Raw genomic sequence first — 25,383 nt, 5'->3', positions numbered from 1 at the left:
AAGTGGTGGCCTGGCAGCCCCAGCCCAGCCCGGTCCAGCCCAGATCCCTCCCAGGGCTGGTGTTGCCCAGGGCCGCGGTGGGAGAAGGGCGGTGTTCATGCCACTGGAGCATCCCTAAACCAAAACCTCTTGGGGTGCCTGGCCAGCTCAGTTGGTAAAGCATGCAACGCTTGATCTCAGGGTTGTAAGCGTGGATATAGAGATTACTTAAAAAACCAAAATCTTAAACAATAAGCCCTTGCAGTGCATGTGCAGCCCCCTTCAAAACATCCCTCTCTCCTTTGTATTTTTCTGAGAAAACCTACTTCCCCAAAACACACATGTGGCCAGGGGGCTGTCCCTTCCCGTCCTCACGCCATACCTTTTCCCGAAAGCTCTTGTTCCTGGCTGCACTGGCCAGGCGAGTGCTGGCTGCCCTGCACACTCGTGGGGTCCCGTCCAGTTGGAGCAGCGCCCAGGCCCTCAATGTCTGGGGCAGGGGCTGGAGCTGGCCCAGCCGCTTCCCCTGCAGTTTCCTGACCGCCTTGCCCTGCCCCGCACACTGCAGCTCCTCGACGAGTGTTACTGGAAGAGAGAAGTGGGCGCGGGGTCCCTCCGATTGCGGTCTGGTCTTTTGGCCACTGCCAGGAGCCAGGGGGAAGCAAATCCCAGAGCAAGCCGGTGCGATCACCAAGGCTCAGTCTGGATTGCTTCCAAAGGGGCCTCCTGGACTCCCTAGAAGGCCTAGCAAGGGATCAAATACACCCTGAAAATTAATAAAACCTCAGCCCGTGCTGCAAGGACTCTGGCCAGCCGTGCGTCACCCTCCTATCCAGCTCTAACCCCCGTGCTTTGTAAAGCCTTCCCTGGGAGCTGGTTTTACTACATGGGCTGAACATGCCATCTCATTAAATCTGGGTTCTCGAAAGAACAGCCAGAGGGTACAGTGGCTCCGAGAAAGGTACAGTGGCTCCGAGAAACTGGCTTCCAGAGAGCCAGGAGATGGCCCCACGGACGGATAGTCCTTCGTGCTCACGACGTTGCTCTGAGGCCACCGTCCCAGCCCCTACCTTCCTTGGTGAGCTGGGCGAAGTGCTTCTCCAGGTCAGAGACACTGTGCCTCTGCAGGTAGCCGTGAAACTGGAACCAGGTGACCGTCTGTTCCTCGGGAGGCCCGGCTGCGGGGAGCAGCCCGCCGCAGCTGAGCACCTGCTCCAGGAGCCTTCTGCACGCTGGCAGACACGGGAGGAGGCCGTGAGCTCTAGAGACAGCTCCCCGGAGCCCCGAGGAGCTTCTCGGCCTGGCACGGCTGGGTCAGGTAAAGGCGTGGGGGGAGCCCCGCTGGAGCCACCTCTGCCCGCCGGAGCAGGCTGCAGCGGGGGTTCTCAGGGCCCGGGGCTGGGGAACCCTCCAGCCGAGCAGCAGCCGGGCGCTGCGTGGAGCTGCACGCGTTCCAGAGCCACGGCGAGGGCGTACAGGTGTCCCCCTCGGTCGTTGGCAGAGGAAGCCGCTCTGTGTTCCGAGGGGGAGTCCGGCCTACTTTCCCCAACGTGCTGCCCGAACCCCTATAAGCTTCTGGTGGGAGCTGCGCTGTCTGCCTGCCCAAAAGCGGCCCAGCCGGCTAACGTGGACGGCCTCGGGGCTTCGCAGACCCATCCTGTCCCCCCTCCAGTGCCATGAGACATGGGGGCGCAGGCAGGGCAGAAAGCGGGGGGGGCGCAGGGGTACCTATTTCCAGCTGTCCCGGGTACTTCCCGCGGACTCTGTGCAGGAACGTTTTCTTGAGCTGGTTCAGCAGCATCGTGGCGGGGCAGGACAGCACCCTGCCGGGCTCCGTGCACCCTCTCCACAGCCTCAGGCACCCCTTCCTCCGAGCGGCCTGCGCAACGACTAGAAAGCCCGGGGCAGGACCCGACTGGAGGTGGTGGAGGCCCAAAGAGCTCCTCCCGCGCTAAGGCCTGGGAGGTCGGGGGGTGAGGGGTGACAGCTTCCCCTCCCACATCCAGGGGGCCCGCAGGACAGGCAGCTTCAGCTGTGCCTGCGTGCCCTGGGCCTCTCCCCCCAGTCCTCACGGCAGCTGGGAAGGCCCAAAGAGCATGTGCCGCTGACTCCAAGGCTCTGTGGCCTCCCTTGCTAGCCCCACAGTGTGTGTGTCAGGGCACAGCCCAGCCACCGCCCCAGCTCATACCCCCCTGGGCTCCAGTTAACTTTGGACCCGAGGAAGGAAGATGAGGCTCCCCCGGGCTTCGAAGCCCATCACTTGATGCCATTCCAAGAGCAGCCTGTGGGTGCTGGGCGGTTACTTACTTTCTTCAATGGATGTTGCCTTGCTGGCCTTCTCAAAATCCAGCACAGAAAGCATCTCCAGAACCTGCTTTTGCTGGACAGCTTCTTCTAGAAGGCATTCCTGGACCATCCTCGACAAATTAGGGGAGGCCAGTTTCTGGAAAGCAGCCCACGATGCTCCAGGTTAGGGCAGAAGGTGTCCTCTGAGGTCGACAGTCACGACTGCAGCTCCCACCTAGCCACCGCCCTCCCCCTGGCCCATCCTTTCTATGCTGATGGTTGTTCCCTGATTGTCATCTGGGGATTCCGATTCGCCAAGGTGAGATGCTAGGATGCAGGCTGTGGCCCGGGGCCACCTTTGCCACCAGAAAAGGCTAGCCTGCCTAGAAGTGGAGCCAGCCAACACAGGAAAGCAGAGCTGAGAGAGAGAGACCCAGTTATGATGACATTTGAAACCCCGGATCCAGCTGGGCCTGAAGCCTGCCCCTAAGCCTTTCAATTCTGTGAGCCAAAAACCTCCTTCTGGTTGAGCCAGTTTGGATTGGAGTTCTGGCATCTGCAACTGAAAGAGTCGCAGCCACTGCTTTTGGTTCAGAGCACTTGGGATGCGTAAGAGCCACGTGACTGTTCAGAGGAATCTCCTGGAGTCTCACTGGCTCTTGGGTGGGGGGGGTCTCTCTTCCTTGCACCGTGCTCCCCACCCCCACCACCACCGTCAAGATCAGTTCTTCTCAAAGAGGGTTGCCAACCCCCAACCTGCAACCTGGCTTCCCAGCAAACTGCCCCCCCCCCCCACATCCCTTAACCACCTGCAGCAGAGCTTTGCAGACTTGGAGGTGGGCCATGAGCAACCTGTCCAGCTCCGGGGTGCCAGCCGTGAGCTCCCTGGATGACACCTTCCGAGATGGCGGTGGGGGCGGGGTCCTGTCCTTTCTGAGTTGGATTAAAAAGAAGCAGGTGACTATTCCAGTTAGCTCAGCTCCCTCCGAGAGTAGAAGAAACCCTCCCTCCTTGGAGAGAGCTGGTCAGGGAGGCCTGCTGCAGGTCCCAGGGAGACAGAGTTATACCAAGGAGAAAACCAAGAGGAAAAGCAGCAAAAGCCAACTCAAAACAGGTGCTGCGATGGGGGGAGCGGAAGACACCTCCCCAGGTGAGCGATCTGAAGTCAGAAGTTCAAATTAATCCTGAGCTCCATCCCTTTGGACAGGTCTGCCCCCCGCCTCAGTTTACTCATCTGTAAAGTGGGGAGAGGAATACCGAGCTCAGGGCAGTGACGTGTAAGTGCGACCCTGCCAGCCAGAATGCCTGGCATCGTGTTGGCTTCATGGTAGGAGCTGAGCCTAAGGCCTGAGGACACTGGGACCCTGGAATGTCAGGTGGGAGAGCCACCCCCTCCCCATGGGATCGTGAGAGGAGGAGACAGAGTACTGTTTATCCTCTGGCGGCTGCTGAGATTTGGTACCAGAGCCAGGCGTGAGTGGGGCAGGCGGGGGATGCTTAGCCAAGAAGGAAGTTGGTGTCGGAGGTGAGGTTGTGCAGAAGAATAGGGAGCACGGCTCACTGCTGCCCGTTGGTGAGGCAAGAGTACAGAGGTCCTACCATGGACCTTATCATTTTTTAAGATAAAAACAAAAACAGCACATTGCTCAAAGCTCAGGACCCTGCTGGGGGACTGTCCTTCACTCGGTGGCCAATACAGGCTGCTCTGTGCCGGGCAGTGGGCATGCAGGGGTGAGGGGGCAGGACAGATGGGGCCCAGGGCAGGGGAAGCCATAGGCCAGGAGGCAACAGGAGGCATGGACTAAGGCTGGTCCCCAGGGTCAGTGCTGGGAGGAGGGTGCACTTACCGGAGACCCTGGCAGCCCCCAAACAGGGACAGCTCCTGTGGGGCGAGGTCAGCGTTGAGGAAGGCGAAGCTCTCCAGGATGCACTCCATCAGGCTCTCGGCAGAGGCGTGCTCCTGGCGGGCTCCGCGGGGCTGTGGACAGAGCGGGGAGACCTTAGGGCAGACAGCCCACCGGACCTTGACAGGCTCCGGCTCACGGGCAGGGTGCGAGCCTCGGCTGCCCAAGTGCAATCACCCAAGTCCAGGCCGGGCACGGGGTGCGGTGCTCCTTGAGGTCCCTCCCAATTAGCCTGTGACAAGGTATGGCTCGAGAGCACAAGGGACACAGATCTGAAGGGCCTCACCCAGCTCACAGACACCCACAGGGACAGGGCAAGAAACAGGAGTGAGCGAGTGACCCCGGGTGGGGAGCAGGAGAACGTGTGCCCTCCCCCAAGAAGCCAGGCTGCTGCTCTGCTCCAGCGGACACCTGCCACTTGAGTGTTGCTAGAGAGTTCAATTTTTTAAAAAATATTTTATTTATTCATTAGAGAGAGAGAGAGAGAGAGAGGCGGAAACACAGGCAGAGGGAGAAGCAGGCTCCATGCAGGAGCCTGATGTGGGACTCGATCCCAGGACCCCAGGATCACACCCTGGGCCAAAGGCAGGCACTAAACCACTAAGCCACCTAGGGATCCCCTCAATTTTCTAAAAAGAAAAAGAAAAAGAAAAAAAAAGCTGGAAACCTAGATTTTTGTGGAAAGCTGCCAGTTTTTAAATATTGACAGCTAATTCCAAATTATTTTTTTTTTAAATGGTATTGAAAAAAAAAAGAGATGGTATGGGTCAGACCAAACGTCTCAGAGGCTGCCAGATGAGCCTCTGGATTTCAAGTATTCTTTAAAAAAAAAAAATGTTTTGCTTATTCATTTGAGAGAGAGAGAGAGAGCAAGAGCAGGGGGAGGGGCAGAGGGAGAAGTGGACTGCTGAGCAGGGAACCTGATGTGGGACTCGATCCCAGGACTCTGGGATCATGACTAGAGGTGAAGGCAGATGCTTGGCTTCACCAACTGGCCCCCCCTAGACACCCCCAAGTGTCTTCTCCCAGGGAAATGCAGGAGGGAGAAGACATTGGAGGCGCCTCCTGGCTGGCAGGGGTGGGAGAGCGTGGTGGTGCCACAGCTCCTGCCACTGGTCAGGTCTCCCAAGGGCAGGTCCCTTCCTCGGCATCTAGAAATCTACTCCTGGAGATTTTGGCCTCCTCAGTACATGGCAGGACTCCAGGGCTCACCCGGTCCCCATCCCGGCACACCCAGGCCTCATCCCAAACAAAGTGCACGCAGGCTGCCTGAGCAGACGCTGCCTCGAAAGCCAGAACTAGGCTCCCAAGAGTCGAGCCCACTCAAGAAAGGCTTGAGTTGGGGCATCTGGGTGGCTCAGTGGTTGAGCGTCTGCCTTTGGCTCTGGTCGGGATCCCAGGGTCCTGGGATCGAGTCCCGCATCAGGCTCCCTGCGTGGAGGCTGCTTCTCCCTCTGCCTGTGTCTCTGCCTCTCTCTGTGTCTTATGAATAAAAAATAAGGGCCTGAATAAAATTTTAAAAATCTTTAAAAAAAAAAAGGAAGTCTTGAGTTACAAGGAAATAACAAGGCCAGTTACGCCTTGCCTGATAGAAAAAAAAAAGTGTGTCTGCATATATCTGCACATACACACGCGCACACACACACCCACACACACGGAGGCGGTTCCTCATTATTCGAGATGTGCCAAACCGTCACTCCTAGAAGTGCAGAGATTAAGCCCCTGGTCACGACATTTTCATCAGCCCATCAACACAGAAGCTTGTTTTATATGTGTTTCTGTTTGAAGACACTTTACTGAATTTACACGGATGATTCACTGGCACTGACCTCAGGCCCCCACAGCTCTGTCACCCGTGCTTGAACCACGCTGAGCTCACACATGCATCCTCTCCGTGAGGCCCAGCACAGCCTCCCTGCACTCGGGAGCACTAGACTGCACTTCAACACGGCAGCTGGGCCCATTTTATTTTTTATTTATTTTATTTTTTAAAGATTTTATTTATTTATTCATGAGAGACACACACAGAGAGAGGCAGAGACTCAGGCAGAGGGAGAAGCAGGCTCCATGCAGGGAGCCCGACGTGGGACTGGATCCGGGGTCTCCAGGATCACGCCCTGGACTGAAAGCGGCGCTAAACCACTGAGCCACTGGGGCTGCCCAGCTGGGCCCATTTTAAACCCTGAAATGCCCCCACATAATTTTTAAAGAGAACCAGGAAACTATCTCAGTGCCAGTGTGTCCTACACAAAAGACGGTAGTTTCATAAATCAGATGTGAAGTAGGTACCGGCGTTACACATTTTATCATCCATGCATTTGAAGTTGTGTAATCAGGAAAAATCCAATAATCCGCCCAGGCCAGCACCCGAGGACGGCCCTTGCCACAGGCCCTGCGAGGAGCAGGTTCAGGGAAGGGTGTGCAGCTGCGCGGGGTCTTCTACGGCCCCGGCTCTGACCCTGAACACACCCCAGATTCGGGAACTGAACAGCCCCACCTGCCCGGGGTCAGAAGATGTCTGATGGGCCCAGGTTCTTGGCCAGACGTGGAGCAGGTTATCTGCCCCGATGCCCGACTTCCTCTTATTATCCTCCTCCCAGCCAGTGAGGGCGACTGTTCTCCCCACTGGACAGATGAGCAGACTGAGGCCCAGAGGGGAGACGTTGCCCAGCTGGGTCACACGGGGGTGAGGCCAGGGTGCCGGCCCAGGCTGGCTGCCCCCAGGGACCACTGCCACTCGTTAGGCACTAGTAGAGCAGGGCTGCCGCCCCTCGATGAATAAACCTACCTTCAGCCGGTCCCTGAAGCCGAGAACCTGGAACTCCAGCTCCCGCAGCTGGGGCTGGGTGGGGTCCGCGGACCTCAGTAAATCCAGGACCTCTTGCAGGGGCCTCTCGAGGGCCACCCCAGGCCCATCCACTCCGTCCTCGGTTTCTCCTTCATCGTGGTCTGTCTGGCTGCCCGGATCTGTGTGGTTGTGGAAAGGGGAACCCCGTGGCGGGCTGGGGCCCTCTATTCCCAAATTCCTCCAGCCAGGCTGCTCCACAAATGGGCCTCCCGCCTGGTGGGCCATCTCCGGCAGGAGGCCCAGGGGTCGGGGGTCCTCCTGGGCCTCCTCTTCAATGGAGGTGTTGGGGCCGATGGCCAAGGGCAGGAAGCCCACGTCCGAGGTGGATGCTGATGTGCTGGTCTCGGCGTCTCGGGGGTCCTCGGAGCTGAAGGAGTCCATCTCAGGCAGCTCCTGACTCTGGCTCCGCAGGCCAGGGCCCCGAAGGTCCCTGTCAGACAGGTAGCTGAGGATGGAGGTGGCCCTCGGCCCACCCAGCAGCAAAGCCTGCGGTGCTGGCTGCTGCAGGACAGACTGGGGAGGGGGACACAGGACCAGCCTTACTGCCACACCAGGGACCGGGGCAAGGCCCCCAGCGGGGCTGCCCTCCCCAAACGCTTGCACCAAATACCCACACTGTCCCCACGAGTGATTGGCGCCTGGAGGTGCAGATGGGCCCCTGCAGCCTCTCTGCCCCCTTCCGCCTCGTCCTTCCCTCTCACTCCTTTCCAGGCCCTGCGGCCACCACGTTCTCCAGGCTCTCCCTACCTTCCTGTCCCAAGGCCTTTGCAGTGACTGTGCTCTCTTCCCAGAACATTCCTCCCCCCCAGGCCATTGTGGTTACAGCCCCCGTCCCCCCAGGTCCTTCCTCACGTGGCACCTTTCCTGGGGTCCTTCCCCTGGGCGCCCTATTTTAGGTGGTAACTCCCACCTTGCCCCATCAGTGCCCTCCCCCTTCCTGGCTCACGTGCCCATGGGCCTTACCCCCTGGGGCAGGCAGTGCTCCCTGAGGGCACCGTCCTCACCCCGCCACGGAGTTCTCAATGAATGAAGCGAATGGGCCCACACTTGCCCCTCCGCCGCTCCCCTTCCCCGACCCCTAGGCAGACCCCTAGCAACACTCCGTGTTCCTACAGCGCCACCTGTTTTCGTCAGCACTTCTCACCAATCCACTCATTTCATCCTTGCAAACCCCCACCAGAGCGCTGCTGTCGTTTTCAGTTCTCGATACAGAAACTGACGGCCAGAGAGGTGGAGTGACTTGCCCAAGGTCACACAGCAGGTGAGAGGCATAAACAGAATTTGAACCCAGCCCACCTGGCTCCAGAGTCCATACTCTGGACCAGATACGATTTTTTTTTTTTTTTAACTGAAGTATGCTGGGCCCACCCTGGCCAGAATATGGAAGAATGGAAGAAGTGGACAACGACAGTCGGCGCTAAGGAAGGGACCCAGATCTCTGGGGGTCACGGGAAAGAGGTGTTTTACTATACACTCTGTCAAGGTATTGCCTACCAGAAACATATATTTAATTTTAAAACAAATAAATTGGAGGCTGAGGCTATGGCTGGAGTGATAGAACCATCCAGAGAACCGCATTCCAGGCTTCCAGGAGAACCAGCCAAGTCCGGAACCAAGTCCAGAGGCCCCCAGAATGGAGGGCTGACAGCAAGGAAGAAAAAATACTGAGAACCACTCAGGATGACCCCAAAACAAGGGAGGCTGAGTCCAGAGCTTGCTACCCCCAGAAGCACCAGGCACTCAGGCCAGCCCCGCGTGCTGGCCCCCAGGGAGCTGCCCCAGCCGCAATTCCGGGGTGACCATGGCATCCCCATCCTGGGAGGCTCACTCACCAGGTAATACCTCTCTCGGAAGCTGGGGGTACTTGGGGGTGTCCAGTTGTACAAGGAGCCCTTCCTGCTGCCCATGGAGAACTTGCCTGTGGGGCTGGGTGACATCAGGAAGCTCTCAGTATCAAACGGGCTGGAGGACAGAAGAGAAGGCCAGGGTGTCCTCAGTGCCCAGGGGGGACACAAGCACAGACCAGGCCCGGGGGACTTATTAGAGGGAATGGAGGCTTCGTGGGGTCATGGGGGGTCATGGGCACAGCCTGGGGACTCCAGGTGCCCATTCTCAACCCCCTTGGGAACATCTCACACTCCCACCACCCCGAGGACCCTTAGCCAGGTGGCGAGGGGCAGCCATGGGCCACCACGCATGTGAGTGGTGCCTCTATTAGTGGTCCCCTCGGAAGCTCAGCAGAGGCACCGTGGACTCTCAGTGCTGCCATTTTCTGGGTAAACGATGTCACCATCCCTCTCATCTTCATCTGTAAAAGGGGAACTATTATCTCTTAAAGGACCTCCGTCAGCCCAAGTCACAGGTAAGGCTGGGAATCGCTGAGCCTGCCCTGGGAGCCAGGAGGGCCAGGTAACCTGCCTGCCTCACGGAAACCTGGGCACACAGGCCTGGCTCTTGCTGTGTGGGGCCCAGACGCTGCAGGCCCCTCACGGGGAGCCTTCCCTGGCCACCCAGGGCAGCTGCGGGCTAGCAGGATGCTGGCATCCTTGGGTTCGCCTGGCCTCCAGTTGGATGGCGCTGGGCTGCCCACCACCCTATAGACTTGAGGGGCCTCCTGGGAAGGATGTGCGCTCAGCCCCCACTAGACTAGATGAAGACACCGAGCCTGGGGGTGCCCCCTTGCCCCAATCCACCCAGCTCACTGGGAAGAAAGCACCATCTAGTGACCCCAGGCTCGGATGCCCACCCCAGGAAGGAGACTGGAGAGACTGGCCCCAACTGGTCAGAGCCAGTGCCAGAACAGAGGAAGCAGGCCTCCATCCCTTAGCTCCTGGGGCACCTGCCTTGGGTAATAAACTGAAGAGAATTCTCTTGAAACACTAGGAAGAGAGCCCTACCCCCAAGACACCAAGCCTGGGGGTCACTGAGTGGCCCAAGAAGATGATGAGACAGCTGCCCCAGACCAGCTCTGCCCCTTGCCCCCTGCAGCGCCTGATGGAGAGCCCCCACCCTGGGCAGGGGTTGTTTTCATGAGTGTCCCCATCCATGGGGCCTGTGGTCCAGGGGCTAAGTGCTCAGCCTGTGCCTGCTGGAATGAGGCGGTGGAGCAGCGAGGAGGGCCCTCCTGGGCAGCAGAGCGGCTCCTCCATGGAACCAGGCCGGGAGGCCCTGGAAGGGGTCCTGGCCAGCACGGGTCTTTCAGTTGTAAGAAGGGAGTTAAAACTGAGAAGGGAGGGGGAAGGGGGGGTGGGCAGGGGCTACAAAGAAGAGTCTGGGCTCCAGCCTGTCTGGGGGCGGGCGGAGGGCAGGGGCGCCCACTCATGGGTGCTAGGGTGTGGCCAGGCCAGCAGGGGGAGCCAGCGAGGTCCCACCTCGGCTCTGGGTCGAGTCCCCGTGGGTTTGGGGCTGGCCTTGGGGAGGGCCCACTCACTTCCACAGCACCTCCAGCTGCAGCTTGATGGTACCCAGCTCTGTGATGTCCACCACGACCACCTGCGGCCTGGTCGTGAAGAAGTCCGTGATGTCGCAGGTTACTGTGCCCACTGCCAGTGAACTCAGGCCCCTCAGCTCCGTCACCTGGGAGGGGCAGGGGACTAGATGCAGATGTTGTCCAGCCGAGCCCCTGGCGCCCTGGCCCCGTCCCCAGGCCCCACCCACCTTGATCTCGAAGTTCTCGTGCAGCGTGGGGATGAAGGCCTTCTCCTCCTCCTCCCAGGTCTGGCTGTCGTCCGACTCGATCCGGCCCTTGAGCTTCCAGCGCTGGCGGCCCAGGCGCATGAGCACCTGCGGGCGCGGTCAAGAAGGGGTGCCCGGTAGGTCCCCGCCCCCTGGGCCACCTGCTGGGGCCCTCCCTGCCGGCCAGGTGGGGGTGGGACCCTGGCTCTCGGCGCTCCCAGCCCCCCAAGGCCCAAAGCGGAGGTGGCCCTACCTCGTACTGGTCTCCGGGACAGAGGCGTGCGTAGCCCACCAAGCCTGGAACACAGAGGGGGGCTGGTCTCCCCTGCGGCTGGCCCGCCCTGGGGACCACAGGCCCTCACTGGGGAGCCGCTGCCCAAGGGTGGGCATCAGCCTCAGGGAGGGATAAACCATCCCGAGGGACAGTGGGTGGGCCTGGGCCCTATGCCCACCTCGGGGACGGGGCTCGGCTCAGGCCACAAGTCGCGTGAGTGGAAACCCAAAGTTGTGCAGGGAGCCCCAGATTCTGACCAGAAGCCCACCCTCGGCAGAAGTCCCGGGGCCTGCTGCCGCATGCGCTCTCGGCCCTGTTACCTTTCATCCTGACGTGGAATTCCCCCAGGTGAACCTCCAGGGCCCCCTCGATGAGCCACATGTCCTGCAGAGAACCCCCAGCCCGGGGCCAGGTGAGGAGGGAGGAGGGGTGCACGCAGGCCCCGCCAGCCCTGGGGTGAGGTGGGGGGTGCACACAGGGCTGCTCCCCGGGGCGCCCACCGCCCGCCGCCCCACCTCGGTGCATTCCTGCAGGCTGCGGCCCAGCTCCTGCAGGCTCTCCCGGGAGGCGCGGCTGGGCGGGCAGGCGGAGAAGGCCCTCTGCATGTTGGAGGCCCCGTCCCGCAGGCGGCACTGGATGCAGTAGCCCTCGTAGAGCTCATCCACCTGCGGAGGCACCGGCTGCTGGCACCGGCCACGCCGAGGCGCGGGGGCCCTGGCCTGCCTGCACCCCCCCTCTGGGAGAGGCCACTCAGCCCTGCTCCGTGCCGCAGCCGTCCTGGGCGCCCTGCCCCGTGGAACATGAGCCTGGGGCCAGGACCACGTCGCCCACCCGCTCCGTATCCCCAGCGCCTGGCAGCCGCCTGCACACAGCCAGTGCCCCACTGGGCCAGGCCCCAGAGTGGATGCCTCACTCCCCCCCCCAACTCTTGGACTGTAAAGGGGGGGTCTGTGCTATCCTATCCGCCACCCGGCTGCCGGGAGAATCCAGCGAGGACACGGAAGAGCTGCAGAGTGGAAAGCTTAAAGGACTTGCTGGGGGACCTTGGGCCCGTTCTTATCCCTCCCTGAGCCTCTACTGTCCTATCTCTGCAGTGGGGCCGTTAGACTCCTCCTTCTCGCCCTGTAAGGTGAAGCATGAGGTCTTCCCATCTAAGACCTCGGCCGAGCCCCTGCAGTCCCTGCTCCTCCTGGGCCTCTCCCCTGCTAACCCACTCCCTACCCCACCCCCCACTGCCCATGACCTCCAGGAGGCAGGCTGACCTTGCTGATATGAAACTCCATCTTCCGGATGTGCCTTTCCACAGAGCGCGTTTGCTTCTCCCAGAGAAAGAGAAGGTGCTTTAGAAGAGCCCCCAGCCCTCACCCCCAGCCCCCTGCCCCAGGTCCTAACACACAGAACTAGGCTTGGAGCCAGGCCAGCCCCTCACCATCCTCGAGGATGGCTCATCGCTGAACCCATTTCCCCATTTGAAAAATGGGGAGGAAACTCAGGTATCCCTCTTGCAGGCTGGCCTGAGGAAGCAGCTAGAAGTGTGACAACGACATTGGTCCCCTCATCGGGCAGGGCCCAGCCCGGGCCCACCTTGCTTACGTAAAGCCCAACAGACAGCAAGTCTCCCTCACCTTGTCCAGATCGTAATAGAAAGCCTGTGGGGTAGAAAAGAGGGGAGGGGACAAGGTGTCAGAGCCCGTGGTGCTCCTCCAACACCCGTGAGGCTGCATCCCAGGGACACCAGAACTCAAACGACAGAAAGCCAGCAGCCACTCCCTCCTCGGCAGCCTGCAGCCGGTGGCCTGGGCCAGGCCGAGCGGGAAGAGTGATAAACGCATGGGCCTGGGGCACCTGTCGGCCTGGCTCTGTTTCCCAGCTGTGTGTCCCAGGCCAGCTTCTCAACATCCCTGAGCCTCTATCTCCTCGTGTAAAATGGGGGTCCTCGTAGCACGTAGCACCTGCCCCATAGGGTTGCCATGAAGAGTAAAGGACACGGCAAGCCCTCGACAAAAAGGGACCATTGCAGTGTGACTGTTCAAGGGGCTGATTTAGGCCATGGCCAGAAGAACTGAGGGAGGGGGTGGTGAGGCAGCCAGCACCCCCACTCCAGGAGTTTCAGGCTTCGCAGCCTGGGGCGGCCAATATGAAGACCACATGGAGGGCAGCCCAGGTGGCTCAGCGGTTTAGCACCGCCTTTGGCCCAGGGTGTGATACTGGAGACCCGGGATCGAGTCCCATGTCAGGCTCCCTGCATGGAGCCTGCTTCTCCCTCTGCCTGTGTCTCTGCACTCCACCCCCCCTCCCATGAATAAATAAATAAAATCTTAAAAAAAAAAAACCCACATGGAGGGGTGCCTGGGTGGCTCAGTCCCGGGGTCCTGGGATCGATCCCACATTGGGCTCCCTGCTCCGCAGAAAGCCTGTTTCTCCCTCTCCTGCCTGCTGTTCCTGCTTGTGCTCTCTCCGTCTCTCTCTGACAAATGAGTAAAATTTAAAAAAAAAGGAAGGAAGGAAGCAAGGAAGGACAAATGAATGAGCCTACTGATTGGGCAGATCTTCGTATAAAGGCCAGTCACTACTTTCGGCCTTGGGGGCCGTGTGGTCTGTGCCACGTAGGCTGACGCAGCCGCACACAACAGGTCAGTGACAGGCATGGCCACGTGCAGATAAACTTTATTTCCAAATAGGCCCTGGTTTGCCCACGTAGCTTAAGTCACCCTGTGTGAGCCAGGAGGAATTTGTATGAGGTCAGAGATTCACTACTGAGCAAAAGCAAGAGCTGGGACGGGGTGAACTGCGACTGCATTTTTAGAAGGCGACCGTTGACCAAACTTTCTTTTCTTTTTTTTTAAGATTTTATTTCTTTCTTTCTTCATGAGAGACACAGAGGCAGAGACACAGGCAGGGGGAGAAGCAGGCTCCATGCAAGGAGCCCGATGTGGGACTCCATCCCAGGACCCCAGGATCCCAGGACCTGCGGGTGCCTTCCCAGGTAGGCATTTCTGAGAAATTGTACTTGTGCACTTATGGAACTAAAACTCCACCCGAGCTATAAAGAAATAGAAAAGTTCTCAAGCCTTTGGAAGGAAAAGTAAGTGCACAGGAAGCCGAGAAGCAGCAGCGTCCAAGGGAGGCAGGACCCCATGTCCGTCAGCCCGTCCTGTGGCCCCAGCATGGCCACCCCTTCCCTTGCCTCACTGTGCACACCTATGAAATGGAAGCAGCTAGAATGTGGGAGCCTTCGGACACTTGCCTACCTTATAGTTACTTCTAGAGCCAGAGAATGGAGACTGTGAACTGCTGGACCGGACCCTGGTTGGGCGGGGATTGGGGGGGGGGGGGGGGGTGGATCCTAACAGCCTGTGAGGTTAAATCCCTCAGGGGCCAAGTGAGGAGAGCTCATCACAAGATCAAGACAGTGCATTCCTGAGGCCTCTGAGCTCCGAGACTGATGGACACCCGCGCTGCAGGCAGGGGGTGAGGGAGAGCCCATCCTTCACCCACCGAGGCTGCTCCAGGGGGAGAGGGGCAGGGAGAGGTCTCACCAGCCTCGAATTCCTGCGGGTGTCCTTGTGGCGACCTGACAGGTAATCCAGCTCGGCCTGCTGGATGCACAGATACTCCCTAGGAAGAGAACGAGCGAGAGGAGTTTGCCAAGGAACATGAAGAGGAACAGAAACGACCAGACAACCAGTGTTCCTGAGCGGAGGCAGCCACAGCCGCCAGGATGAACCATTCTCGGCTGGCTCAGCGGTGGGGGGACAGCGCCATCCCACCCACCAGCGGCCTGGCCCCAGCTCGCTCAGCCTCCAGACCCCACACCCCGAGGCCCGTGTGCCCAGGGCTGTGCAAAACAGGAAATTACTCCATCAATTCCCCCAAAAAGCCGCACAAACAAGGTCTACAGTTATTATACCCATTTTAAGGATGGGCAAACTGGCCCTCAGAATAAGCAAGAAACTCAGCCCCGAGTCACAGCAGGGAAGAGGCTGAAACCAGCCTCTGAAACCAGGCAGTGGCCTCCGGAGGCCTCTGTCTTCATTCCGGCCCCCGGGGAGGTCAGCGAGAGCATGCCACCCTCCCCGACAAAGGCAGGCCGTCCTGCCGTCTGCATGTGCAGGACCAAGGACTGAGAGGGGCTGGAAGACCCATTCTGGGAAGCACAGAGAAAGCTGGGTTCCTTCCCAGCTCAAGAGCCTTTTTTTTTTTTTTTTTTCCAGCTCAAGAGCCTTAGACGTGAAACCTGAGGTCTGGACTTGGGGGCTGGGGTGAGGCCACACCCTGCCTCAGCGTAGATTTACTGGGCCACCCCAGGAAGGTGACTCACCCTGTCCGGGCCCACTTCCACCACCATCTGCCAGGCCACCGCTGCCTTAGGGGTTGGGATCCCCAGGAAGAAGGGGATGCTGTTGAGTGAGCCCAGACAAGTCCCAAATGTGTGATCCTTAGAGGAATCACCAGAACCCGCCCCAAGAGACGAGCCCCTCGAAGACAAGCTCCAGGCACATGCCCCAGCCCACTGGGTACCAGCGCGGGGCCCGAATCCTGGGCAGAAGGTGACGGATGCCCCGGGGGCTGGGAGTCAGGACCTGGCAAGGGGGTATGTGACATTTACCCTGAGCCCGGGGTGAGGTGGGGGGACAGAGGGCAGGTCAGCCCTGGAGCCCCACTCCCTGCTTCCTGGTCGTGGGACCCTAGACGACATGCTTCCCCTCTTTGGGACTCATTTTCCCCTCTTGAGGCTCGAAGGAGACCCGGAGGCCCTTGGCAGCATCCTCCAGGGATTCGAGGAGGACGCAGCATGTGCAAAGCCCCCAACCAGCCGGAGCTGCCGCTGTCATTAGTGAGGAATGAGAGCAGGATCACGGGAGGAGGGGGACCAGGTGCAACTCCCGAAGTGTGCGCTGCACGAGGACACGGGCGAGCGGCAGCCGTGGAGGCCCCCACTGCCCAGCAGCCGCCCTGCGAGAGCCGGGCCTCGGGCATGTAAAGGAAGATGGCACGTTCGGGGAGCCAGCGAGGACGGGGCGTGGAGACTGGAAGAGTCTAGAAAGGTTCAAGTTCAGAGAAAGGACCCCGAATGGCCTCCCGAGGGTAATGGGGAGCCATGGGAGAGCCCTGAGCACAGCAGGGGCGGCGGGGCACATGGGGCGGCTGCTGGGAGAGGGGAAGCCCCTGAACTGGGCACCCGGGCTTGACATCACGGAGGGGCAGCCCCGACCTCCTCCATGAGCCTCAGGCTCGCCCCGACTCCCTCTGTCACCTCCACGAGGCTGGGCTCCCCTCGCTTCACCTCCACCGCTCCCTCAGTAAATCCTCAACGGCACCCTGAAACCCATCCCGTCCCCTGCTGTCATCTCCCGCCGCGACCCTTGCGGTTACCGTCTCGCCGGCCTCCCCACTTCAGCCCCACTGCAGCCCATGCTCCACGTGTAGCCGGAGGATCTTACAAAAACCAGACCCAGATCACGTCCTTCCCCCAGGTGGAAGCCTCCAGGGCTCCCAGCTCAGCTGGAGTGAAGCCTCAGTGCTCACAAGGCCCCATATCATCTGGTCCCCATTGCCCCTCAGACCTCCTCACCCCTCCTTCCCTCTCTCAGCTCCCGCGCCGGCCAGCTCACTCTGTCCCTAATGATCTCATCATGCTCCTGCCCCAGGGCCTTTGCATGTGTGGCCTAGAATGTTCTCTTTCCATTGTCTGCTGGGCTCACTCCTTCACCCCTTCGGGTTTTTGCTCAAATGTCACCTCCTTCATGAGAACTTCTTTGAACCCCTTATTTAAAATCAGCCCCACGCTGATTTGATTCTTACCCTGATTTGTTTTCCTGCCCCGTATTCACCACCATCCGACATGCTCTATACTTTGTTCATGGTGTGTGTGTCTCCCATCAGGAAGCTCCACGGGGGTCGGGATTTCCGTGCTGTGTCCACTCCCGCACCCCGTATCTCGCACTTCATCAGCCCTCAACCGAAATGTGTGGAGTGGGTGACAGGCTTCCTGTTCCGGCCTCTGCCCGGCTAACCAGCCTAGCTCTGCTGCTCTCAAATCCACCCATGCTGGCCTCCCACCCTGCTCCTGCCTCAGGGCCTTGGCCTGTGCTGTTCCCTCCGCCCAGGATGCTTCTCTTCCAGAGGCCAGCATGACCGTCCGGTCTCCTCGATGGTGTCCCCGGCCACCCCGTGTCATAGGCCGTCCGTGCATGGCCTCTCCGTCACCCTCCTTCACCGCGCCCAAGGCTGGGGGAAGTTCCATTACCGATCGTGTTGCTCCCTCGTTGCTGCCAAGCTCCATGGGCCCAGGGTCCCCCCGCCCCCAGGACAGGCGTGTTGGTGAAGCGAATGAGCAGGAGCGAGCTCCGTGTGTGGCCGACAGGACCTGCCCCAAGGACGGGCCGGGAGCTCTTCGGGGAGGACAGAGAGCACGAGCAGGCGCGACAGAGAAGGCACGTGTTGAGGATGACAAACGGGGTCCTTACTTGAGGCCTCTCTTGAGAGCTTCGAAGATCTTCTTCACTTGCTGCGGCTGGGGGGCCGGGCAGACGGAGCCCTTCCGCAGCGTGCCGTACGTCCTGGAGGGTTTGGCAGGCATTCGAGACCTCGCGGAGTTCCCATGGATGGACTTTCTGTGAGAGGGGACGCGGGTCAGAGCAGGGATCCGGACAGAGGCCCCCCCGGGGCAGGCCCCTCGGGACCGGTGGTCCAAGCCCCAGCTGTCAGGACGCCTGGCCGAGCCCCACCCCGTCGCCACCAAGCCGCGCGGTCTCGGGCAAGCTGCCAAGACTCTTGGGGCCTCAGTTTCCACATCTGCCCAAACGAGGGCTTGCATCTGAGGATTAAAAACGGATGAAGAAGAGCCTGACGTGAGAAACGAACACAGTGAGAAATACACAGAAGCGGCCCAAATGCCAGTGCTTCCTGCTCGGTGTGCTCGTGCAGGCCAACAGCCCCAGAGACCCGATCTCGGGGTCAGGACCCACGCCGCTCCCTCTGGGAAGAGCGCCTTGGTTTCCTCTGGGGCACCTCCCCAAGGTCATGTAGCAGGACGTGCTCTTTACATGTGGGGTTGGAGGGAGGTGGCCTGACATATCACCACACACACACCTGCACACACATACACAGGCCTTCTGAGGCAAACGTGTGTCCCAGGCCTGGGTTAGTCAACATACTTCCGTCCCCGGGCTCAGGGAGAGTCATGGGACACAATCCTGCCAGTTTGGGGTTTGGCTCCACATTCACGGGCAGGAAAAGGGATCTCTCTTCTGGCATCGCTCTTTTGGGGAAACATACACCTGGAACTGCCAGCCGCTCCCAAGGAACCGATGCGGGGAGGAGTGGACGGAGGCAGACCAAATCCACACCATGATGGGTTCCTGGATCTAGCTATGCCTGAAGCTGGCCCTGCCCATGGAATTTCAGTTACATGAGCCAGTTGGTTCTCTTTTTTTTGCTTCAGCCTATTGGAGTTGGGGGTGTGGACTGAGGGACCCTAAGAACTGATGTCTCCCGGCAGCGACAGCTGTGTGTCTCAGCCCTCGAGGGATACACCAGTGTTTCAGGGTTGACTACAGCCGTACAGGGGATGGTACCCTCGTTACAGGACAGGGCTGGTTTCGCTGGCATCTGAGCCCCTTCTGGAGTCCTATGATCCTATGTCTTGTCCACTAGGCATGAGACGAGGGTGGCTGACACACTGACCCCCAGGTGTGATTCAGTCCATCCACTAGAGGCTCACCCTCTAAAGACACGGTTTCCCAGGTGCCCCTGCACCAGGTGGGGCTTCACGACTACCTTCCCACAGAAGAAACAAGAGTGGAAATGACACTCAAACCAACATCTGGGTCAGTTTCTTAAAGGAGCTGCTAGCCTTTCTTCCCAACTTCCTCCCCGACTTCCTCTCAGGTGTGCTAAGGAGCCAGCTTCAGCCTTGCTCTGAGGTCCAGGGGGAGCAGGGGTGGGGGTGGGACAATGGTGGGGGGTGAGGAAAGAGAGAGGTGCGGGGGAGGGGGCAGGAGGAGCAGGAGAGAGAGAGGTGGGGGGAAGGGGAGAGGGAGAGAGATGGGGTGAGGGGGAAGAGGGGAGGGGGAGGAAGGAGGGGAGGGGAAGAGAGGTGGGGGGGAAGGGGAGAGGCAGAGAGAGGGGGTGAGGGGGAAGGGGGTGAGGGGGAAAGAAGGAGAGGAGGGGAAGAGAGAGGTGGGGGAGGAGGAAGGGGAGGGGGAGAGAGGAAAGGGAGTGAGGGGGAAGGGGGGAGGGGAGGAAGGAGGGGAGGAGGAGAGAAAGGTGGGGAGGGGGAAGGGGAGAGGGAGAGAGGGGGGAGAGGGAAGGAAGGAGGGGAGGGGGAGAGAGAGGTGGGGGAGGGGAAGGGGAGAGGCAGAGAGAGGGGGTGAGGGGGAAGGGGGTGAGGGGGAAAGAAGGAGAGGAGGGGGAGAGAGAGTGGGGGGAAGGGGAGAGGGAGAGAGAGGGGGTGGAGGGAAGGGGGTGAGGGGGAGCTTCAAAGACCTGGAGGATGACAACGAGGGAGCGTAATGATGATGCAAGGACAGAAGATGCTCTCAGAGTGTCTGTTGCTTCCCGCACCCACTAATGGTTTTATATAAATATCGATTTTTAACCCTGTTGCAAGGTAGGGAAACTGAGGCTCGGATAAGTCACTTGCCCCCAGGTCGTGCCGGTGGCAGAGCTGGGACCCAAACCCACACGTGGGCAGATTCCCAGCCAGGATGTGCAGCACCCATGTGGGAGCAGGACTCCCTCGGGGTCCTCAGCAGCATCTGGAGGACCTAGACTCAGATTGCGGAGCCCCCCCCCCACCCACCCACCACAGCTTCCAGGTCACCAGGGCCGGGGGAAGGCCTGAGAATCTGCATTTCTAATCTAACATGTTCCAAGGTGCTGCCAATCCCGCTGGTCCGAGGACCACACTTTGAGGACCACTGTCTTAGGGGATTCACTCTTTCAGCTCCACCCCAGAGGACATCCTCCTCCTCCATCCACCCCAGGGATGCACCTCTCCGGGGGAGCCCTTTAGGGTTTGCTCTGGTTTTGAGACCTAAAATCAAGGATACCGGACTCACTCATTCTCATTCCCAAGCTCAGAGAGCGGGGTTTTCCCTGAGTCAGGCCCCATGGGGGGAGCGGCGGGGCTGGGGTCCACCCTCGAAGGCTCGGGTCCGGGGGAAGAGAGGGGATTGCAGTCTGCAAGCAGGACACGGCTCCGGCTCCCTCGGCAGGGCTGGGAGAAGCTGCCGGCGCCCCCGGAGGCCCAGCAGGCGGCCAGGCCGCAGACCCAGCCCAGCCAGACGCCGCCGCACGTTCCGCACTCGGATGCGCACACCTGCTGCGGAGCCGAGGGCAGCCGTCGGGGCCACCCCTCCAGCTGGGCTCCCGCCACAGGCCGCGCGGCCACACCACAAACCAACACGCGGGAAATAGAGGTGTCAGGCCTGCCTGCGCGCTCGGACACACAGCTGGCTCCCGGGGGATACTGAGGCAAGGAAGGACCTGGGAGGAGCGGGGGCCTCGCCCCGCCGGGAGCCTGTACGGTCTCGTGAGACACGAGCTCCTGCTCAGCCACCCGGGTTCCAGTCCCAGCCCCGGAGGTCACAGGTACTTAACCCACTGGAGCCTCAGTTTCTTGATTTGTAAAAAGGGGGTAAGAAGAGCACCTACCGGGCAGCCCCGGTGGCTCAGCGGTTCAGTGCTGCCTTCAGCCGGGGGCGTGATCCTGGAGACCCGGGATCGAGTCCCACATCGGCTCCCCGCACGGGGCCTGCTTCTCTCTCTGCCTGTCTCTCTCTCTCTCTCTCTCTCTCTCTCTCTCTGTGTGTGTGTGTGTGTGTCTCTAATAAATAAATAAAATCTTTAAAAAAAGAAAAAAAAGAGCGCCTACCCCATGGTGCTGTCATGAGACAGCCATTCATTCAACAAATATCTGCTGAGCACGAACTGCACGCCGAACGCCATCTCGGGGCTACAGGAAAAACAGTGACCAAGACAGACCAGACCCGTGTCCCTGTGAGCCGCCAGGCCAGCTGGGGGAGGCCACGGGGCAGCCAGCACGGGCTCTGGAGCTAGATGCCAGGGTCTCTGCAGTAACCCTACTTAGAGCTGTGTGACCAGGACCCCCCCCCCCCCCCCCGTGCCTCAGTTTTCTCATCCATAAAATGGGGATCCGAGAAAGTGTTGCTGCGGGCGAGTTGCCCGGCAAAGGGGTAAGTGCTCTGGATGCATCAGAGCTAAATAAGGTAATAATAGATACCAGCCAGCCCGCGGTGCCGGGGGGAAGAATAGACGCAGGATGATACGTTTGCCTGGGGGTGGACAGGGAAGGCCCCCCCCCCCCCGACCAGCACTGGGCACAAAGCCTGGTCCATCCGTGCTCATCCCCTAGTGCTCTTGCTGTTATTCATGTCTGTCAAGTCCTCCACGGGGCTGCGCTCCCTCCTCCCTCACCTGCCTGAGGCCACATCACCCACCTCTTGGAACAGGGCCCCCCCACAAAGCTGGCAGGGCTGCAGCCCTCAGAGAGGCGGCTCTCAGGCAGGTCGGGGGGCGGGGCAAGCCCCTCAGGTGGGGCTGCAGGAGCCCTGCTCACCTGCCAGCTCCCGGGGGTCCATAGTCCCCGGGGGGTGGGTGCCCTCGGCCGGGCTCCGCTTCCATCTACCCGGAGACCTCCTGGCGTCGCTGCCGCCGCTGAGCCTGACTCCCGGGGAGGCTCCGAGTCCAGTGCTCGGGTCTGAGGTCTAACAGGGCGGGCGTGGCGGCCGCTCGGAGACTGGCGCGGCCCGGGAAGGCGACGCGTGCATCCTTGGGATGGCGAAATCAGGCTGCGTGTCCGGCCCAGTGACACAACTGCCAGGGGAGGGAGCGGCCTCCGGGGGCGGATGTTTTACCAGCTCTGGGAGGACTCAGTAAATATTAAACAGCCTCTGGCATGTCAGACCAGCTTCCAGATGGGCACATGCACCCCGGGGCCCCCGGGACAGTCTCGCTGCCTGGTGTCGTCGGCCCGGCGCGTGGCTGCTGCGGGCGCAGGATCTGCAGGCGGGCGGGGCTGGGAGTGGCCACGGGGCCATTACAGGACACGGTTCAGACGAGGACCCACTGCCCACCGCTGCACCCTTTCCTCCTGCGCCTGGCGGCATGGGTGGGGTTGGGGGGTGAGTAACACGCACAGGGCCCGCGCGCAGGTCAGGCTTGCTCCGGGTGCCTCACATGGGCTAGCCCGTCCTTACATGTGTCTCCAAGGCGTCGCCCTCTCTAAGGTCAAGGGAACGGGTTCGGTGGCTGCCCGTGGCCCCAGATCTGCGCCCCCGGCTGCTCCCCTGGCACAGGGCAGTGTGAGCACCGCCACCATGTCCTCTTTCTCCAGTCTCCTCTCCTTGAAAATCAGAGGCTACTGCTCTGTTTTCACCTCTGCATTTTCCCAGCCAGGCGGTCCCTCCTGACCGCCTGGGGGGAAGTGGACCAGGCTGAGGAGTGGCAGGAAGGGGTTAAGAGCAGCCAAGCCCATGAATCAGGGCAGATCAGGACAAAATCAGGGTCTGGCCCTCTTCATCTCCCCATCTTATTATATATGGCTGTTAGATGTGGCCTTATTGTGGCAATCATTCACACCTTAGTGTAAAATTTCCCCACCAGATAGATCACTTCCCCAAGTGGATTCTTTGATTAAGGAATGAAAAGCCACAGCCAGAGGCAAAGGGGTTTCAGGTGCCAGGACAGGGGAAGGGGTTGAGGACAAAGGGGGATCCGTGAGCCTCCATCTCCTGCTCTCCTGTCTGAGGTTATTTTTGCCTGCCCAGCCCCCACCACTGAGGGCCTTGGCAATGTGGCTGTGCCTCAGCCTGGTTGCATTACCTGAGAAATAAGGCCAGAAGGTGAGCTCTGAAACCCGATCTAGGCCGTCCAGCCACAGGGCCCAGGGTCCAGACTCCTGGGAGTCGGGCAGAGGCAGGAAGTTAAAAATAGATGTACTGCTTCCCTGTCCTCATGGGTAGCTTCTTCCTCACTGTGGACCAGGGGACGGGAGCGACCGGGGCCAGATGGTGGTCACTCAGGGACCTCAGAACCCACCCAGGCTGGGAGCTCTTCTGAATTCCCTGAGCAGGGGATCCCCCAGGAGAAGATGCCCCCAGGGGAGGTCCAGCCATCAGAGTCATCTTTCTCAGATCAGGATGCAGACCTTGCAGGGCGTGACCTTGTCCTTGCTGATGGCCAGTGAGCCCTAGTGGAACAGGGTCTGATCCCCTCTGTCCTCCCCCCCCCCACTACCCAGGAATCCCTGGGGCAGCAGGAGGCCAGGGGCACACCTTGGGACACTATCTGGGCAGAGGTCCTGGCTGGGGCCTGCGGGAACGTTCCCATGGATGCAGGAGGTCCAGAGGCCCCCAAAGGCCTGGCAGGAGGAGAGCTGTCGGCAGGACCGGGCACAGAATTCACGAGACCCAGCATAAAAGAAAATGCAGGACCCCATTTTTCAAAACATGTTAAGAATTGCAAGATGGCAACAGCAGAGCATTACACCTGAGCCGGGATCCTTGAGCACACACATTGCACACTCATGCAGCTCCCCTGCCCTTCCTGGCCAGACCAGGGGAACAAAGTCCCCACATCACCACATGTGAATTAGAGAAGGGCACCCACTGAGTGGACCGGACCCATGCCAGGGCACACAGATCGGGAGGGTTACATGGCTGGATGGTCCCCTTGGCTGGGTGACCCGCACAACTGTCCTTAGCAGCCCCAATTACAGACCCCGTGGGGTGGGGGCTCTGATGAAGCCCAGCAGAGGCAGCTGGGAAGTGGTTGCATCGAGGAACATCATCATTCCCTGGCCAGTTTACTTATTTAGCCCCTCTCAGCATCACTTATGGAGTGCCTACTGTATGCCTTCCTCACAGTGGCATCCACACTTTCTCCTCTTGGAGGCTGGGAGTCACTCCCCCTGGGGCCTCGAACCTCATCCCCACCTCAGGACCTTTGCACTGGCTGCCCCCTCCACCTAGAAGACTTCCTCAGCCCCACTGGCTGCCTGCAGGAAACAGGCAACTTCTCTCTGGCCTCAAACGTGCCACTGCCTCACTGAGGGCCTCCTCTGAGACCCCTGCCGCCTCCCCCAGCACCCTGTTTTAATTCCCTCACAGCACTTGCCGCCAGCTGAATCCATCTTGATTACGGTTGGCTTCTTGCTCGCTGCTCTGACAGGAGGGGTGGGGCCTGGGTCTGTCCCCAGAGCCTGGGGTGGGGCCTGGGCAGAGTAGATGCTCCATAAATATTTGTGGGATGAATTAGGGATTCCTAAGGGTGCTTCCAACTGGGACGCTTGACGGTTTCAGCCCTGAGATGCCACTCCTCCCAGGCACATACTGGAACTGAGCCACCGGGAGCCGAGTGGGCGAGCCGGGAGAGCCTGACCTCAGGGGCCAGGCATCCCTGGGCCTTGAACATGCAGCTATTAAACCCCAGGGAAGAGCCAGAGGAGGGCCCAGGGCGGTAAAGCAGCAACTGGCCAGGAAAACAGGAGTGAGAAGAGGGAAGAGGCCTGGAGGGGAGAGAGGTCAATGTGGCAAAAGCAGAGGATTTCAAAAGGAGGCTGGCCAGCCAGATCCCAGGGGGCCGCTCGTTAGGCCACGAGAGGGGACCGCATTGTATTCTAGGTGGATGCCAATCTCTGGAGGAGATTTGGTTGTTGACTGACTCGCTGACCAACGGTGCGGGGTCCTGCTGGGCTGGGAGTCCTGCTTATCTCCTACATTCACTGACACCAGCAGATGTGTGGGCCCCTGAGGGTGCCCGAGGGACCACCCCAGCCCCCAGGCCTGCCAGCGGGCAGCAACCCCCCAGGCTTGCCCGGTGCCTGGCAGGAAGCCCAGGACCAGGCGGTGGCCCCCCAGGAATGGAAACTCGCAGCAGCCATGAACTGGTGTCTAGAGGCCCCGCACTGACCCCAGGCCCACCTCTGCAGAGGCTGCTCCTCCTCCTTTGAAAACTTCCCCCCAGCACCTACCACGTGCCGGCTGCTTGCCGTGTGTCACCTCATTGTACTCTCATGACCGCTCTGTGGGGGAGGGACACTCATGATCCCCATTTCACAGATGAGGAAACCGAGACTCAGGGGTGAAGTCACTGGCCCAGGTCACGGAGCTGGGATAGGTGGGCCCACGTCCCGGTTGTGTCAAACAGGAAAAACATTCCATCCTAGCCCCACCCCCGGGTGACCAGGTTCCACTTCTGAACCAGTCCTGCTGTGTGACCCAGCTGAGCAGCTCCACCTCTCTGCGCCTGCTTTCTGATCTGCCGGTGGGCCTGATGCACTCAGGCGGATCGGACTTCCAGGACCAACTGAGATGATCCCAGTGGTCCCCAAGAAGTTACAGGTTCCCCCCTGTGCCAGGTGTCACACACGTGCCATGCCAGGGCCCGAG

General features: G+C 60.2%; 1 protein-coding gene across 4 annotated transcripts in view; it reads right to left on the bottom strand.

Annotated features, from left to right (window-relative positions):
- RIPOR3 (RIPOR family member 3) overlaps positions 1 to 25,383 on the bottom strand; it is a 72,934-nt gene that overhangs the window by 3,905 nt on the left and 43,646 nt on the right. For 3 of the 4 annotated variants that reach the window (XM_041733047.1, XM_041733048.1, XM_041733049.1), the window contains 17 exons: positions 17,437 to 17,583; positions 14,506 to 14,584; positions 12,592 to 12,615; positions 12,229 to 12,282; positions 11,482 to 11,631; positions 11,287 to 11,350; positions 10,946 to 10,989; positions 10,675 to 10,800; positions 10,448 to 10,593; positions 8,850 to 8,979; positions 6,958 to 7,530; positions 4,113 to 4,243; positions 3,075 to 3,198; positions 2,287 to 2,422; positions 1,708 to 1,869; positions 1,050 to 1,211; positions 362 to 564 (listed from right to left, as the gene is read on the bottom strand). In XM_041733047.1, the coding sequence (XP_041588981.1) occupies positions 362 to 564; positions 1,050 to 1,211; positions 1,708 to 1,869; positions 2,287 to 2,422; positions 3,075 to 3,198; positions 4,113 to 4,243; positions 6,958 to 7,530; positions 8,850 to 8,979; positions 10,448 to 10,593; positions 10,675 to 10,800; positions 10,946 to 10,989; positions 11,287 to 11,350; positions 11,482 to 11,631; positions 12,229 to 12,282; positions 12,592 to 12,615; positions 14,506 to 14,584; positions 17,437 to 17,583 (2,455 nt within the window). Of the gene's footprint in view, positions 1 to 361; positions 565 to 1,049; positions 1,212 to 1,707; positions 1,870 to 2,286; positions 2,423 to 3,074; positions 3,199 to 4,112; positions 4,244 to 6,957; positions 7,531 to 8,849; positions 8,980 to 10,447; positions 10,594 to 10,674; positions 10,801 to 10,945; positions 10,990 to 11,286; positions 11,351 to 11,481; positions 11,632 to 12,228; positions 12,283 to 12,591; positions 12,616 to 14,505; positions 14,585 to 17,436; positions 17,584 to 21,551; positions 22,051 to 25,383 lie in introns of those variants that run through there. The other variant, XM_041733050.1, reaches the window with a different exon arrangement.

This window comes from Vulpes lagopus, chromosome 18 (genome assembly GCF_018345385.1).
Source record: "Vulpes lagopus strain Blue_001 chromosome 18, ASM1834538v1, whole genome shotgun sequence".
Taxonomy (NCBI): domain Eukaryota; kingdom Metazoa; phylum Chordata; class Mammalia; order Carnivora; family Canidae; genus Vulpes; species Vulpes lagopus.
Note: the sequence above shows the minus strand (reverse complement) of the source record. Positions and strands in the feature narration are given on the sequence as shown.